Source organism: Rattus norvegicus, chromosome 2 (assembly GCF_021556685.1).
Source record: "Rattus norvegicus strain SHRSP/BbbUtx chromosome 2, alternate assembly SHRSP_T2T, whole genome shotgun sequence".
Taxonomy (NCBI): domain Eukaryota; kingdom Metazoa; phylum Chordata; class Mammalia; order Rodentia; family Muridae; genus Rattus; species Rattus norvegicus.
This window is the reverse complement of record NC_141535.1, coordinates 213,681,909-213,699,007: the sequence shown is the minus strand read 5'-3', so window position 1 is coordinate 213,699,007 and position 17,099 is coordinate 213,681,909. Positions and strand designations below refer to the sequence as shown.

At 43.1% G+C, this 17,099-nt stretch overlaps 1 protein-coding gene across 2 annotated transcripts in view; it reads right to left on the bottom strand.

The window, feature by feature from the left end:
• Window positions 1-17,099, bottom strand: part of Sec24d (SEC24 homolog D, COPII component) — a 106,778-nt gene that overhangs the window by 14,455 nt on the left and 75,224 nt on the right. For both annotated transcript variants that reach the window (XM_087624898.1, NM_001309453.1), the window contains 6 exon segments: window positions 6,479-6,595; window positions 5,682-5,852; window positions 2,850-2,946; window positions 2,585-2,730; window positions 1,259-1,397; window positions 500-618 (listed from right to left, as the gene is read on the bottom strand). In XM_087624898.1, coding sequence (XP_087481024.1) covers window positions 500-618; window positions 1,259-1,397; window positions 2,585-2,730; window positions 2,850-2,946; window positions 5,682-5,852; window positions 6,479-6,595 — 789 coding nt within the window.

The window sequence follows — 17,099 nt, the reverse complement described above, 5'->3', positions numbered from 1 at the left end:
GGAGAATTGCCACACATTCAAGGAGTGCCTCGTCTACACAGAGAGTGGCAGGACAGCCAGGTTTACTATGTAACTTTTAAATGAAAATCATTCCATCATTTATGCTATTATATTTGCTTTTGAAAGAGCCACTCTTACTACTGCCATCAGTTCATGGCAACCTCATTTATATGCCTAAAATATACTTAAGCACGCACATTTTACAACAAAATATCTAGGTCTGTATACAAAAGGGAATCCTAGCATATTATGGCATTCCTCTGTTTATAAACAGTGCATTTGTGGCTGTCACATTTTTGGTTCAGACACTCTGTAAAACCCAAGTTTCTTTTTTGATGTAGGCTTCTGATGTACATAAGTCCACGGTCGCCATCCCCTGCCCCCACCCAGCTGCATCCTCAGTCCCCTTGACTGCATGCTGTACTTGAGAGCATCTTGGAACAGCAGCTGCATGCACTTGCTCTACTGAGCTGGCTGCTCAGGACAGCAGGGACCTCACCTGGCTTGCTGCAGAAGGGCTCGCACAGTGCTTCCGGTAACACGCCAACATATGGGCAGTCTGATTAACTAGAATTTCCCGGATGGTCTTCAAAGGCTGGTTCAAAACGGCTTTAAAAGCTAGAAGCACAAAACCGCACAGAAAAGACATGAACGCTTTAGAAACTGATCTCTGAAGAAAAACAAAGAACAAGTCGCTGTTGTCTTCAGACTACCAAACAAGGAGAACGCTGTCTGCTGCTCCTCTTTTGAGGATAGTATGATATAGGCCGAGAGGGACAATGGTCTAATTATAGCAAAGGGTGGCATGGACCCATATTTATCTTGAGACTACTAGAAATAGAACTGCATACACAGAAAAGACAGGCCAGTTTGTTGTCTCCCTCACTCCTGACTTCTGCGGGCTGGAATGCTCTCTTCCTTACCTTAAGTACAGAATTGCAGAAGGGCAGACAAGAAGATCACCTATCCTGCTTCTTAGTCATCAGGACCCAGATAATCAACACTAGTGTAACGCAGCAATGCTAGAGGGCACACTTGCACACTTATATTTCACCTCAGACTCCTTACTAGCAAGAAAACTTAGGCCCAATCTGTGTGCCTGGCCCCAGAGTCTAGTCTCCCTCATTATGGCCAGAGGAGCTGGCCATTCTCCAACCTCCGACTTCACTGGTTCTTGGAGTATTTTCCAGCTTCTGACTAGTTACCCAGTGAGTGAGTCTCGACTGATCACTGAGCTCTGAGATTAGCAAGACACTACCTGACTTGGCAAAGAAGTTGATCAGGGCATCTGTTTCACAGCTCTTGTACAGATCTGCTAGCTGGGTGCTGCAGTTTAAGGCGACATTGTGAATCCGGAGTCTTCGCTGACCACCGATGGTCGTGTAGAGCAGGGCACACTGCAGAAACAACATGGAGGCATGGCTGTTACTGACCGGGTCCAGCCAAGCTAATTTAATCCCATTGGCATGTATAAAATCGTATGTACAGATGAATGCTTTCTTAAAATTTCCAGGGTTTTCCCATTATTTTTAAAGACTGACTAATCCCTGGGGGAAGAATAACTAATTCATTCACTGTAACCTGTCCATGGTTTAAGCTATTGAGCTAGTCCCGTGTAAATATCTGTTCACATTTCACACTGACTTGCATTTTACAGATTTTACTACCAAGGATTTAGGTCCAGAGGCAAAGTTGGCATGCATTCACAGCTCTGCCCAACCTCACTTCCCAGGAAAAGGCATAGCTGGTTTTGATGGTGCACTCTGGAACACAGCCGCTACCCAGGCACCTGTGATTCCAAACCAAGCATTAAAACCCTTCCTCATCCCATGTCGACCTCTCTACGCCTTAAGTATAAGCTGATGCTTGAGAACTATGATCTTTAAATATATTTTTATTTTATTTCTTTGATATATACTCAAAGCCAGTCCTATTCCACTTGCTTATGATATAATGCTTAGCAGAATCCCAGAGGCTAAATTGTGACCCCTGTGTGCTGAAGTTCTAACCCCCGCAGCCATGCACCTTAGAATAAAACTTCCTTCGGAGGTAGGACCTTTCTTTTTCTATTTTGAGATTAATATAATCCCAACATTTCTCCCTTCCCTTTCCTCTCTCCATATCCCCCCAAACACCCCCCACTCCCTCATTGAAATCCATGGCATCTCATTTCGCTAATCGTTATGGCATGTGTGTGTATGCACACATGCATTCCTCACTAGAACACTGTATAACGTATAATGTTACTTGTGTGTGTTTTCTGGGCTGGCCATCTGGCACTGAGGACCAACTGGTGTGCTCCTCCTCAGGGAAGAGCATGGACGTAGCACCTTTAAAAGGGCGAGTTAGCTAAAATGAACTAACGAGCGGAGGGCCACACGACTACAGGAACCCTGGACACAGGCACTTCACGGAAACCAGTTTGCTGATGCGTGTCTTCACACCAACGGCCAGGCCAATGACTGCCGTGCACACACACACCCACCGACGGGTAAACCACACTAGAGAGCTCTAAGGACTCATGCTTTGGAGAAAGAGTGGAGCTTTGCTATGAAGGGAGGAGCACATTTGGTGGCTTGGTCACCTGGATCAGAGCCCCGACATCTTCACTGAGCTTGTCATCGTGCTTGAACTCCACGGTCACCGCCTTATCACAGTCGATGGCTGCCATTTCCACATCTGTGGTGTTGTTCATGAATATCCCACCGAAGAAATCGGTGGCCCTGAAACCTAAGGCACAGGGAGAAAGGAAAATTCACATCTGGAAATCTTGATATTCTTTGTTGTGCTGTTACTTCAACAGACAGTGCCACGCCGAAGAGACGTGAAATGGTGTGCGCGAGGATTACCTGTGCTGGTCCGAACCCTCATGATAGCATCGAAGCCTATTTTCTTCTCAATATCATTCCGGAGGTCGTTCAAAAACCTTTGACTATCCACGTGTACCTACAAGGTAAAGTATGATCAGTGGCCACCAGGGGGCAGTAAAAGACTTCAAATAATATTACTTTAATTTTATATCACGTTTTATATTTTGATTTTGCACACTTACATGGACATCTTATGTATACACATGATCTTATGAAAGTACATAATCTTTGGCAGTGACTCTTAAGTTTTAGTAAAATACCTTACCTATTTTTTCATCCTCAAAACCTTTGGATGAGAAGAACAGTTACTTACTTTGCAAATAAAGCAATAACATAAGGGAGTCACTTAAGGGTCTTGTGTTAGACATAGGAAACAATGCATGGATTAACATTTTCACTGAAGCTGGAGAAAGACACCGTAAGGGTGGTGGTGTAGGCGTGGAGATTGTTAGTGGACGTCTTTTATTTGACTATACTCAGTTCAGTCAGAGTTCATACAGAGTCTGGAGAATAAACACTTCCCTGGGACTTCTTGACTCCTCTTTTTTTTCTTAAGGATTTACTTATTTATTACGTATAAGTACACTGTAGCTGTCTTCAGACACACCAGAAGAGGGCATCTGATCTTATTACAGAGGTTGTGAGCCACCATGTGTTGCTGGGAATTGAACTTGTGATCTCTGGAAGAACAGTCAGTGCTCTTAACCACTGAGCCATCTTGACTCCTCTTTAAAGCATATATCTCTGAAAGCTGCTCACAGCCCACACCTAAGCAATGTAATGGAGCACTGGAGCGTGTGCTACTGAGTGGAGACTCACCGAGAACACAACTTCGATGACAAGCAGCAGCCAATGCTGTATCTCTGACCTTGTCAGGTGAACCTTTATTAGATTCTCACCATTTCTGCTTGACAGGCACAGAGAGGTGCACACACTCACGCAGGCACACACAGACTCTCGTTCCCAACCCCCAAAACAGAGAAAATGAAAGGAAACAGAGGCACCACAGATAGTACTCATAAAAGATACTTCAGGTACACACCAGATGCCTGACTGTGTTCTTGGCTGTCATTTACACACGGCAATATTATCTAATGGAAGACACTATTAAAATTTTTACTTTTAAAGTTAAGAAGTAAATGCTAAGATATGATTCAGTCTACAACGATGCACATAAAAGCTGAGGGGATCAAGCCCAAACTAGCACTGACACTGATTACGAAATGCAAGGCCATTCCTTATTGCAAGGGCCTCTCCCATTGGATTACGACAGCACTTCTTTTTTAATAGCAGATGAAATCAATAATAAGCTTCAGTATATTGATGCGCAAGTGAAGGGCTTTTGACAAAAACTACACAGAACCAGCACACTGTGAAACCCATGAGGGAGTGAGATCAACGGCGGTGACGTCAGCGCCTCCTGCCAACACTGCCCTGGATCGCTGTGTAACTAAGTCACTTCAGTGACGACGGCTTCCATGTGGGACCCCAGAGCTACCCCAGCCAGGACTTTCTTAAGAAGATGGAGGGTTCTGATCTACTGTATGCTCCTCACTGGAGAAAGAACTGAGACGATTACACTATGCCTCGGAAACCCAGAATTCTGACCAGATGATTGTCTGACTTTTATCACTACTAAGATCTCATATTCAAGTGTATCTGCAGACATATGTTTATCCAGAAGTCTTCAAAGGGTTCTTAAAGCTTCTTTAAAAGAATGTATTTCATTCTCAATCTTTGGTCTTACGTCAATCTTAGTTAACTTCCAAAACAAATATGCAACTGGCTGCTGCTTTATCACTCGTAAGCAAAAACGGGGTGAGCATTTGTCATCTGCTAGGAAAACACCCCTCTGTGATCAGCTGCCCTGTGGACGGGCTCCTCCTCAGGAGGAGACAGTGTCCATTCTCTGTGTCTAAATACAGTGACACTCCAAGACACAACTGTCCCCAGGAGAAGCCATGGCTGCGCCTATCCTAAACTGTCCTGTGTGCCTCAGTCAACTCGGAGGAGGCGCAGTGTTAGTCCAGTGGAAGAGGAGAGGGTGTAATGAGCTGAACCTGCCTCAGATTTCATCAAATTAAAACAAACATGCAGTTACGTTTTCAAATATCATCTTAGGTGTCTCTGCTAAGTATACTTTCCCTGCAGCAAAGCGCACGACTCGGGTAGGATGAGCTCAGTGTGTGTGGCTAAAACCGGTGGGAAGGCAATCAAACACACATGGTTTTCCATTGCTTGAATTTACTTTTGCTAACTGTCCACAATGGGACACAACTTTCTTAACCCACAATCTAAGCATCAAACGTAAACTGGGCTGGGGAGATGCCTGAGCCCTGGAAAACACTTGCTGTGTGAGCCTTAGGACTTGAGTTTGGTCCTGAGCCAGGTAAACACATAAGACAGACATACACAACAATTAACTCTTCCCAAAACTCCCAGGGTAAGGCAGGAGGCCCAGACAGGAGAAACCACCAGAAAGCTAGCCAGCCTAGGGCAGTGCATAGTGCCTGAGTAGTGGGAATAAGGAAGATTCTACTCCAACTTGATGTAGGAGAGAACTGACTCCTGAAAATCCTACCCTGCCCACCAGAGGCGACACAGCATACCTATATACACTAGAACCCCACATCTCTCTCTCTCTCTCTCTCTCTCTCTCTCTCTCTCTCTCACACACACACACACACACACACACACACACACACACACACACACACAACAGGGGTGGGTGAGAGACAGCACAGAAAGACAGAGACAGACTCAAAACTCAAACAGGAAGGAGTTAAGAAGAACAGACAGCTTGCCGCTTACCTGAAAAACATTGTATTTGTAAAGGGATCCTCCCGTGAGCAGAGGAACCAGACCCAAGGAAGCCACATCTACAAACTGACTGGGAAAGAGGAACAGAGTCACCGAGCAGCTGTTGGCTACACAGTCCTTGGCCAGAGATTCGTAGACAGCTGTTTGGGGCTGGAAAAGTATCTAAAGAAAAGGATAAAAGAAAATAAGAGGAAAAAATTATTAAAATTTAAGTTTCTATTAAAATTTTTAATTAAAAATTCTAAATAGGAAAAATGTGGGATTTCCCCCCCTCCAGTTAGGTAGACTGGGCTAATGAAATAAAACAGTTGGTTGCCTTCAGGTTGATACTCCAATACCCTTACTGGAGCTGTCCCTGCCATCCTCAGTCTACCGTCCGGAATGCAGCTCCGTGGATTGGATGGCGCTGTGTGACTGAGGTGTGTGTATTCAGTCAGAAGCATCTTCCATTGGAGACTGCTCATGGCTGCCATAGTGTCTCGGGTTTGAGCAAAGGCTTCTTTTCGGCATTGGACGCCTTTGCTTTGTGACTAGCGTCTCATCCTCTGGTGAGTGAGGTCACCAGGCATTTGTGTTCCCCCTGCACTTTTCTTCATGCAACCCCCACCTCCATTTCTCCAACAGCCTCACAGATCACTCATGGAAGACGTGATCATGTATAGACATGTCAGATATCAGCAACATGAAATCCTTCAGTGGTCTACAGTTGAAAATACTCATGAAGACGGGGACCCCTTGTAACATTGCTTCAGCGACACCTCAGAGACCAACGGGTCCCAAGTACCTACCTTCTCCTTGTCTGTGTTAACCAGCTTTTTGTCGTCTCTGTTCTTGAGCTTTCCCGGTGCTTCGGCAGTAGGCAGGGACGAATGGAAGATGAAGAGCTTCCCAGGGCACTCTGCTGCCTGCAGAACCACACAAAACGCTGTGGATTAAGATCTCGTTCTAAGGGAGTCATACACAGATGGAAATCACACCTCGCTCCACTCAGAAGGGTAACAAAGGAAGCAAAGGAACAAAATGCTGTTGAGGAAGAGGACAAAGGGGCCTCTTGTATGTTGCTAGAAGGAATGCACGCCAGCCAGGTCAGTGTGGAGACGAAAGTGGAGCCTCCTCCGGGAACGGAAGAAGAACCACCATGCAGGATGAGTCTTCCGAGAAACACTGCTTGTAGACCACCTTTACAAACTGGACTTCTCCCCAACACGTAACCAAGCTAATAATGTGCTTGGAGGTCAGTGATCGCCATGTAGTCAACCTGCGTACAGACTGTGTACTCAGCCTGTTCAGAATTAAGTGACCTTTGATGAAAACGGTGTAACCAATCAGAGGATGGACTCCCTGACATAACATGTGCTCCGTTTCTCCGTGGTGACCCATGCATGCCACTGACTTGGGCAATATATGTGTGGGTGAGATGTGGCGGCCTCACCTACGGCCATTCACGGAAAGCAGAGAGGCACTGAAATCAACAAAAGGGGTTAAAGAGAACAACACACGAACATAGACCAATACCATGGGACTCTGTCTCTGTGTGCTGTTCTGGTCAGTGGGGCCAGAAAAGCAATTTCCTCTCTTGTGAGACTCCTATAGAAGACTGATCAAGACCTAAGCTCCTCTGTTCCGTGCTACCATGGCTGCTGTGTGTGCTGGTCAGCACAGAGAATGGCGTTTGTTCAAACGCCTGATGAGGCCAGGATTCTTCAAATGCAATCTGGCTCACTCTTGGGTTAGAACACCAAGGGTTAGTTTCTTTTCTTAAATGTGACACTGTCTCGCCTGATAACAAAGATATGTACTTGTGGGTATATAGACAAAGTCCCCTAAGGCCGCACAGCACAGTGATACCTGAAAATAACCCTTCTTACTACAGTATTCTTCCTTCATAGTCGTCAAGTAATGGGATGGCTCTAGGTGTCATCAATAGCGACAAAGGACATGAGTGCATATTGTGTTCACCAATAGCGACAAAGGACATGAGTGCATATTGTGTTCACCAATAGTGACAAAGGACATGAGTGCATATTATATTCAATCTTACTCAGCCACAAAGCAGATGGAGATCACTGCTGGCCAAGGGATGCAAGTGGAGATTACCATAATGAGTTAAATATGGCGGACTCAGAAAGACGACACATTTCCTCTCACGTTTGCCTCCTGTGTTTTATATACACTCATGTGCATATGACATCTAGCAGAATAGATATCGGGGAAGGGAAAGAAACTAAGGAGGGAGAGGAAAGAGGGGATACCGGGAAATCCGGCCCATCCGGAACTATCTGCAGTGAGGAGTATACACCAGGAAAGCATCTGCAAACTGCCTGTTGCTTTTTAGGTTTAAAACGTTCCGCAGCACTAACTTCGTCATGAAAGCAACAGCCGGTATTTGTATCTGAACTGTCACCATCATCGGTCTCCTCAAATGTAAATGACCCTCCCCTTCTGTTTCTGCTTTCCAGGCAGTATCTAGTCTTTTACTGTAAAAAGGAACTGGAAAATCTCCTCAGATGGAGACTTCCTGTGTTAATCAGATCAAACTAAAAATATTTCTCACAGTCACACACAGCTCTCAAAAATATAAAGTCAAGTATTTCTTGTCTGAGCCATCTGACTCCCCTAAAGAATTCACTAAGTTCCTTGTACCCATGTAGATGGTGTCCAGTCACAGAAACCTTGTCATTTGAACTGTAGATGTTAGGACCACAGGTCCAGTTCCTACAGGCTAGGGTTAGAATCTTAGCCACTGTGTTAGCTTTTCTATGCTTCATTCATACCATACGTGATGCAGTAGACACAGTAACAGAAAACAAGAGTTGGAAGACTTTAATGGCTCAGTTAATTATAATAAACACACTTGATTGTCCTACTCAGGGTCCTGCTCAGGGCCATTAAAAAAATTCAGCGCTGTAAAATTATACAGTGCTTGGGGCTATGAAGATGGCTCTAAAGATAAAGTGCTTACCATTCAAATGTAAGGACCCGATTCCCAACACCCACATAACAAAATAAAGCTGGTAGGTACAGTGGATACCTATAATCCCAGTACTCAACAGAAGACTAGCCAGAAATGGCGAGGTTCCAGTTCAGGACAGACTCTACCTCAAAGGAAAAAAGAGCAACATGGGATCATACCTGAGGTCAACTTCAGGCCTCTATGCACACACACACATACACTCACACTCACACCACACATATATACACATACCACACATATCACACATATACTCACACACATACATACATACACACACACACAGCACACATACATTCACACACACTTTCCCCACACATATACTCACACACACACCACACATGCACACACACTCACCACGCACACACTACACTCACCACACATACACATACCACACACTCACAAAGCATACACACACACACCACACTCACCACACATACATATACCACACACACATGTAGCACACATACACACATACACACTCACCACACACACACACACTCACACTCACCACACAATACACATATGTACACACATACACACACACTCACCACACACACACACACCACACTCACCACACAAACACATACCACACACACAAAGCAGACATATACACTCAGCACACACACATACACTCACCACACAGTACACATATGCACACACATACATGAATGCACACATGCACACACATGCCCATACACACAATCACATTTGTATACTACACTACAATACATACACAGGGAAAAAAACTTAGAATACAACACACATACACAAAGATGTATACAGTAGCTATATCTATTTGTTCTTACTCAGTCGCTTCATTGTGCAGCTATACTCTCACTGACTGCAGACTTACAAAGCATTTTATATCTGGCAAATGGTTTACACCCCTACAAAATTTGATGTCTTTGCCAAAATTTGACCGTGCTTGCAAGAGGGAATCATTCAAAATGAGATAACTGGCGTATATCCTTCTGATTTCAGTAGAAAACGCTTACAAAGGGCAGGCCTTGAGAACTCTGTGCAAATTCACCTTCTACATAATAAATAGTCCTTCTAAGAGACTAGCATTAGTATGATTAACCAACCAGCTGCCTCCTTTGCTGTCTCCCCACTCTAGAGCCAGGACCTTCTAGGATTCATGACACTGTCTCCCACCCTCATGCAAGCTGCAAGATTCTGTAAATGAAAGACTTCCTGAAGAAAAGATAGTTTTATATCCCCACATTGGGCCTCTGCCTTTCCCTCATTAAGTGTTCCATATTGTCTGTGAATATAGTCTCCTGATGGATCTTAAAATTGAATTTTGCTCCGGAAGTCCCACACCCGCGGATCCCGGCCCGCAGCAGCTCTCTGCTCCCAGACCCGGTGAGAGAGAGACCCAACCGCCTGGTCAGGTGGGCACTCCTGAGGCTGCAGAGCGGAAGAGACCACCAACACTGCTCACCCCTGCCCACATCCCTGGCCCAAGAGGAAACTGTATAAGGCCTCTGGGCTCCCGTGGGGGAGGGCCCAGGAGCGGCAGGACACCTGCCTGAGACACCGCAGGAACCTGAAAGAAACAGACCGGATAAACAGTTCTCTGCACCCAAATCCCGTGGGAGGGAGAGCTAAACCTTCAGAGAGGCAGACAAGCCTGGGAAAACAGAAGAGACTGCTCCCTGCACACACATCTCGGACGCCAGAGGAAAAAGCCAAAGACCATCTGGAACCCTGGTGCACTGAAGCTCCCGGAAGGGGCGGCACAGGTCTTCCTGGTTGCTGCCGCTGCAGAGAGCCCGTGGGCAGCACCCCACAAGCGAACTTGAGCCTCGGGACCACAGGTAAGACCAAATTTTCTGCTGCAAGAAAGCTGCCTGGTGAACTCAAGACACAGGCCCACAGGAACAGCTGAAGACCTGTAGAGAGGAAAAACTACACGCCCGAAAGCAGAACACTCTGTCCCCATAACTGACTGAAAGAGAGGAAAACAGGTCTACAGCACTCCTGACACACAGGCTTATAGGACAGTCTAGCCACTGTCAGAAATAGCAGAACAAAGTAACACTAGAGATAATCTGATGGCGAGAGGCAAGCGCAGGAACCCAAGCAACAGAAACCAAGACTACATGCCATCATCGGAGCCCAATTCTCCCACCAAAACAAACATGGAATATCCAAACACACCAGAAAAGCAAGATCTAGTTTCAAAATCATACTTGATCATGATGCTGGAGGACTTCAAGAAAGACATGAACACACTTAGGGAAACACAGGAAAACATTAATAAACAAGTAGAAGCCTACAGAGAGGAATCGCAAAAATCCCTGAAAGAATTCCAGGAAAACACAATCAAACAGTTGAAGGAATAAAAATGGAAATAGAAGCAATCAAGAAAGAACACATGGAAACAACCCTGGATATAGAAAACCAAAAGAAGAGACAAGGAGTTGTAGATACAAGCTTCACCAACAGAATACAAGAGATGGAAGAGAGAATCTCAGGAGCAGAAGATTCCATAGAAATCATTGACTCAACTGTCAAAGATAATGTAAAGCAGAAAAAGCTACTGGTCCAAAACATACAGGAAATCCAGGACTCAATGAGAAGATCAAACCTAAGGATAATAGATATAGAAGAGAGTGAAGACTCCCAGCTCAAAGGACCAGTAAATATCTTCAACAAAATCATAGAAGAAAACTTCCCTAACCTAAAAAAAGAGATACCCATAGACATACAAGAAGCCTACAGAACTCCAAATAGATTGGACCAGAAAAGAAACACCTCCCGTCACATAATTGTCAAAACACCAAACGCACAAAATAAAGAAAGAATATTAAAAGCAGTAAGGGAAAAAGGTCAAGTAACATATAAAGGGAGACCTATCAGAATCACACCAGACTTCTCGCCAGAAACTATGAAGGCCAGAAGATCCTGGACTGATGTCATACAGACCCTAAGAGAACACAAATGCCAGCCCAGGTTACTGTATCCAGCAAAACTCTCAATTAACATTGATGGAGAAACTAAGATATTCCATGATAAAACCAAATTTACACAATATCTTTCTACAAATCCAGCACTACAAAGGATAATAAATGGTAAAGCCCAACATAAGGAGGCAAGCTATACCCTAGAAGAAGCAAGAAACTAATCGTCTTGGCAACAAAACAAAGAGAATGAAAGCACACAAACATAACCTCACATCCAAATATGAATATAAAGGGAAACAATAATCACTATTCCTTAATATCTCTCAATATCAATGGCCTCAACTCCCCAATAAAAAGACATAGATTAACAAACTGGATACGCAACGAGGACCCTGCATTCTGCTGCCTACAGGAAACACACCTCACAGACAAAGACAGACACTACCTCAGAGTGAAAGGCTGGAAAACAACTTTCCAAGCAAATGGTCAGAAGAAGCAAGCTGGAGTAGCCATTCTAATATCAAATAAAATCAATTTCCAACTAAAAGTCATCAAAAAAGATAAGGAAGGACACTTCATATTCATCAAAGGAAAAATCCACCAAGATGAACTCTCAATCCTAAATATCTATGCCCCAAATACAAGGGCACCTACATACGTAAAAGAAACCTTACTAAAGCTCAAAACACACATTGCACCTCACACAATAATAGTGGGAGATTTCAACACCCCACTCTCATCAATGGACATATCATGGAAACAGAAATTAAACAGTGATGTCGACAGACTAAGAGAAGTCATGAGACAAATGGACTTAATGGATATTTATAGAACATTCTATCCTAAAGCAAAAGGATATACCTTCTTCTCAGCTCCTCATGGTACTTTCTCCAAAATTGACCATATAATTGGTCAAAAAATGGGCCTCAACAGGTACAGAAAGATAGAAATAATCCCATGCGTGCTATCGGACCACCACGGCCTAAAACTGGTCTTCAATAACAATAAGGGAAGAATGCCCACATATACGTGGAAATTGAACAATGCTCTACTCAATGATAACCTGGTCAAGGAAGAAATAAAGAAAGAAATTAAAAACTTTTTAGAATTTAATGAAAATGAAGATACAACATACTCAAACTTATGGGACACAATGAAAGCTGTGCTAAGAGGAAAACTCATAGCGCTGAGTGCCTGCAGAAAGAAACAGGAAAGAGCATATGTCAGCAGCTTGACAGCACACCTAAAAGCTCTAGAACAAAAAGAAGCAAATACACCCAGGAGGAGTAGAAGGCAGGAAATAATCAAACTCAGAGCTGAAATCAACCAAGTAGAAACAAAAAGGACCATAGAAAGAATCAACAGAACCAAAAGTTGGTTCTTTGAGAAAATCAACAAGATAGATAAACCCTTAGCCAGACTAACGAGAGGACACAGAGAGTGCGTCCAAATTAACAAAATCAGAAATGAAAAGGGAGACATAACTACAGATTCAGAGGAAATTCGAAAAATCATCAGATCTTACTATAAAAACCTATATTCAACAAAATTTGAAAATCTTCAGGAAATGGACAATTTCCTAGACAGATACCAGGTATCGAAGTTAAATCAGGAACAGATAAACCAGTTAAACAACCCCATAACTCCTAAGGAAATAGAAGCAGTCATTAAAGGTCTCCCAACCAAAAAGAGCCCAGGTCCAGAAGGGTTTAGTGCAGAATTCTATCAAACCTTCATAGAAGACCTCATACCAATATTATCCAAACTATTCCACAAAATTGAAACAGATGGAGCCCTACCGAATTCCTTCTACGAAGCCACAATTACTCTTATACCTAAACCACACAAAGACACAACAAAGAAAGAGAACTTCAGACCAATTTCCCTTATGAATATCGACGCAAAAATACTCAATAAAATTCTGGCAAACCGAATTCAAGAGCACATCAAAACAATCATCCACCATGATCAAGTAGGCTTCATCCCAGGCATGCAGGGATGGTTTAATATACGGAAAAACATCAACGTGATCCATTATATAAACAAACTGAAAGAACAGAACCACATGATCATTTCATTAGATGCTGAGAAAGCATTTGACAAAATTCAACACCCCTTCATGATAAAAGTCCTGGAAAGAATAGGAATTCAAGGCCCATACCTAAACATAGTAAAAGCCATATACAGCAAACCAGTTGCTAACATTAAACTAAATGGAGAGAAACTTGAAGCAATCCCACTAAAATCAGGGACTAGACAAGGCTGCCCACTCTCTCCCTACTTATTCAATATAGTTCTTGAAGTTCTAGCCAGAGCAATCAGACAACAAAAGGAGATCAAAGGGATACAGATCGGAAAAGAAGAGGTCAAAATATCACTATTTGCAGATGACATGATAGTATATTTAAGTGATCCCAAAAGTTCCACCAGAGAACTACTAAAGCTGATAAACAACTTCAGCAAAGTGGCTGGGTATAAAATTAACTCAAATAAATCAGTTGCCTTCCTCTATACAAAAGAGAAACAAGCCGAGAAAGAAATTAGGGAAACGACACCCTTCATAATAGACCCAAATAATATAAAGTACCTCGGTGTGACTTTAACCAAGCAAATAAAAGATCTGTACAATAAGAACTTCAAGACACTGAGGAAAGAAATTGAAGAAGACCTCAGAAGATGGAAAGATCTCCCATGCTCATGGATTGGCAGGATTAATATAGTAAAAATGGCCATTTTACCAAAAGCAATCTACAGATTCAATGCAATCCCCATCAAAATACCAATCCAATTCTTCAAAGAGTTAGACAGAACAATTTGCAAATTCATCTGGAATAACAAAAAACCCAGGATAGCTAAAGCTATCCTCAACAATAAAAGGACTTCAGGGGGAATCACTATCCCTGAACTCAAGCAGTATTACAGAGCAATAGTGATAAAAACTGCATGGTATTGGTACAGAGACAGACAGATAGACCAATGGAATAGAATTGAAGACCCAGAAATGAACCCACACACCTATGGTCACTTGATTTTTGACAAAGGAGCCAAAACCATCCAATGGAAAAAAGATAGCATTTTCAGCAAATGGTGCTGGTTCAACTGGAGAGCAACATGTAGAAGAATGCAGATCGATCCATGCTTATCACCCTGTACAAAGCTTAAGTCCAAGTGGATCAAGGACCTCCACATCAAACCAGACACACTCAAACTAATAGAAGAAAAACTAGGGAAACATCTGGAACACATGGGCACTGGAAAAAATTTCCTGAACAAAACACCAATGGCTTATGCTCTAAGATCAAGAATCGACAAATGGGATCTCATAAAACTGCAAAGCTTCTGTAAGGCAAAGGACACTGTGGTTAGGACAAAACGGCAACCAACAGATTGGGAAAAGATCTTTACCAATCCTACAACAGATAGAGGCCTTATATCCAAAATATACAAAGAACTCAAGAAGTTAGACCGCAGGGAAACAAATAACCCTATTAAAAAATGGGGTTCAGAGCTAAACAAAGAATTCACAGCTGAGGAATGCCGAATGGCTGAGAAACACCTAAAGAAATGTTCAACATCTTTAGTCATAAGGGAAATGCAAATCAAAACAACCCTGAGATTTCACCTTACACCAGTGCGATTGGCTAAGATCAAAAACTCAGGTGACAGCAGATGCTGGCAAGGATGTGGAGAAAGAGGAACACTCCTCCATTGTTGGTGGGATTGCAGACTGGTAAAACCATTCTGGAAATCAGTCTGGAGGTTCCTCAGAAAATTGGACATTGAACTGCCTGAGGATCCAGCTATACCTCTCTTGGGCATATACCCAAAAGATGCCTCAACATATAAAAGAGACACGTGCTCCACTATGTTCATCGCAGCCTTATTTATAATAGCCAGAAAATGGAAAGAACCCAGATGCCCTTCAACAGAGGAATGGATACAGAAAATGTGGTACATCTACACAATGGAATATTACTCAGCTATCAAAAACAACGAGTTTATGAAATTCGTAGGCAAATGATTGGAACTGGAAAATATCATCCTGAGTGAGCTAACCCAATCACAGAAAGACATACATGGTATGCACTCATTGATAAGTGGCTATTAGCCCAAATGCTTGAATTACCCTAGATCCCTAGAACAAACGAAACTCAAGACGGATGATCAAAATGTGAATGCTTCACTCCTTCTTTAAATGAGGAAAAAGAATACCCTTGGCAGGGAAGGGAGAGGCAAAGATTAAAACAGAGACTTAAGGAACACCCATTCAGAACCAGCCCCACATGTGGCCCATACATATACAGCCACCCAATTAGACAAGATGGATGAAGCAAAGAAGTGCAGACCGACAGGAGCCGGATGTAGATCGCTCCTGAGAGACACAGCCAGAATACAGCAAATACAGAGGCGAATGCCAGCAGCAAACCACTGAACTGAGAATAGGTCCTCTCTTGAAGGAATCAGAGAAAGAACTGGAAGAGCTTGAAGGGGCTCGAGACCCCAAAAGTACAACAATGCCAAGCAACCAGAGCTTCCAGGGACTAAGCCACTACCTAAAGACTATACATGGACTGACCCTGGACTCTGACCCCATAGGTAGCAATGAATATACTAGTAAGAGCACCAGTGGAAGGGGAAGCCCTGGGTCCTGCTAAGACTGAACCCCCAGTGAACTAGTCCATGGGGGGAGGGCGGCAATGGGGGGAGGGTTGGGAGGGGAACACCCATAAGGAAGGGGAGGGGGGAGGGGGATGTTTGCCCGGAAACCGGGAAAGGGAATAACACTCGAAATGTATATAAGAAATACTCAAGTTAATAAAAAAAAAAATTGAATTTTGCTACCAATTATGGAGTATCTAAAGGTAGATTCAACTCCTTTTCTCAGGTCGTGATAGATTGCAAAAATAACCATTGACACCCATGTACAACTTTTTGCCCAACTCGGTTTTAAAGATTTAGTTATTTTTATTTTATGTGTATGAGTGTTTTCCTTAAGTGTATGTAAGTACATTATGTGTATGCAATACCTATGGAGGCCAGAAGAGGGCTAGGATCCCCTAGAGTTACAGGCAGTTGTGACCTATAGATTTGCTGAGAACTGAACCTGGATCTTCTGCCCGTGTAGCAAATATCTCTCCTGCACACAGTTTGTTGGTTAATAGTACTAATGTTGGTCTCTCAGAAAATCGATTTATGCATGTGTCAGACAGAGACTGAAGGAAATATAGGTTTTACCTCATGGGAAGGGGAAAGGCTGAGCTCAGAACATGCTGACATAGCACAACAGGAAAGCATAAGGCCCTTAGTTGAGTATTTCTCAAGGATATTTGAGAATGTGCACAGGACTTTCCAAACAGTCACTGTTTATCTTTGTATCATATCCCCTCCCCTTTTTTGCTAATTTTATATGCTGTGTTTGATTTAAGAAGTTTATTATATTTATATATCCTATATGCATGTGAAGTACATATACTCCATACATATTATAGGTATATAATATATATTTGTGGTATAAATAATATAATT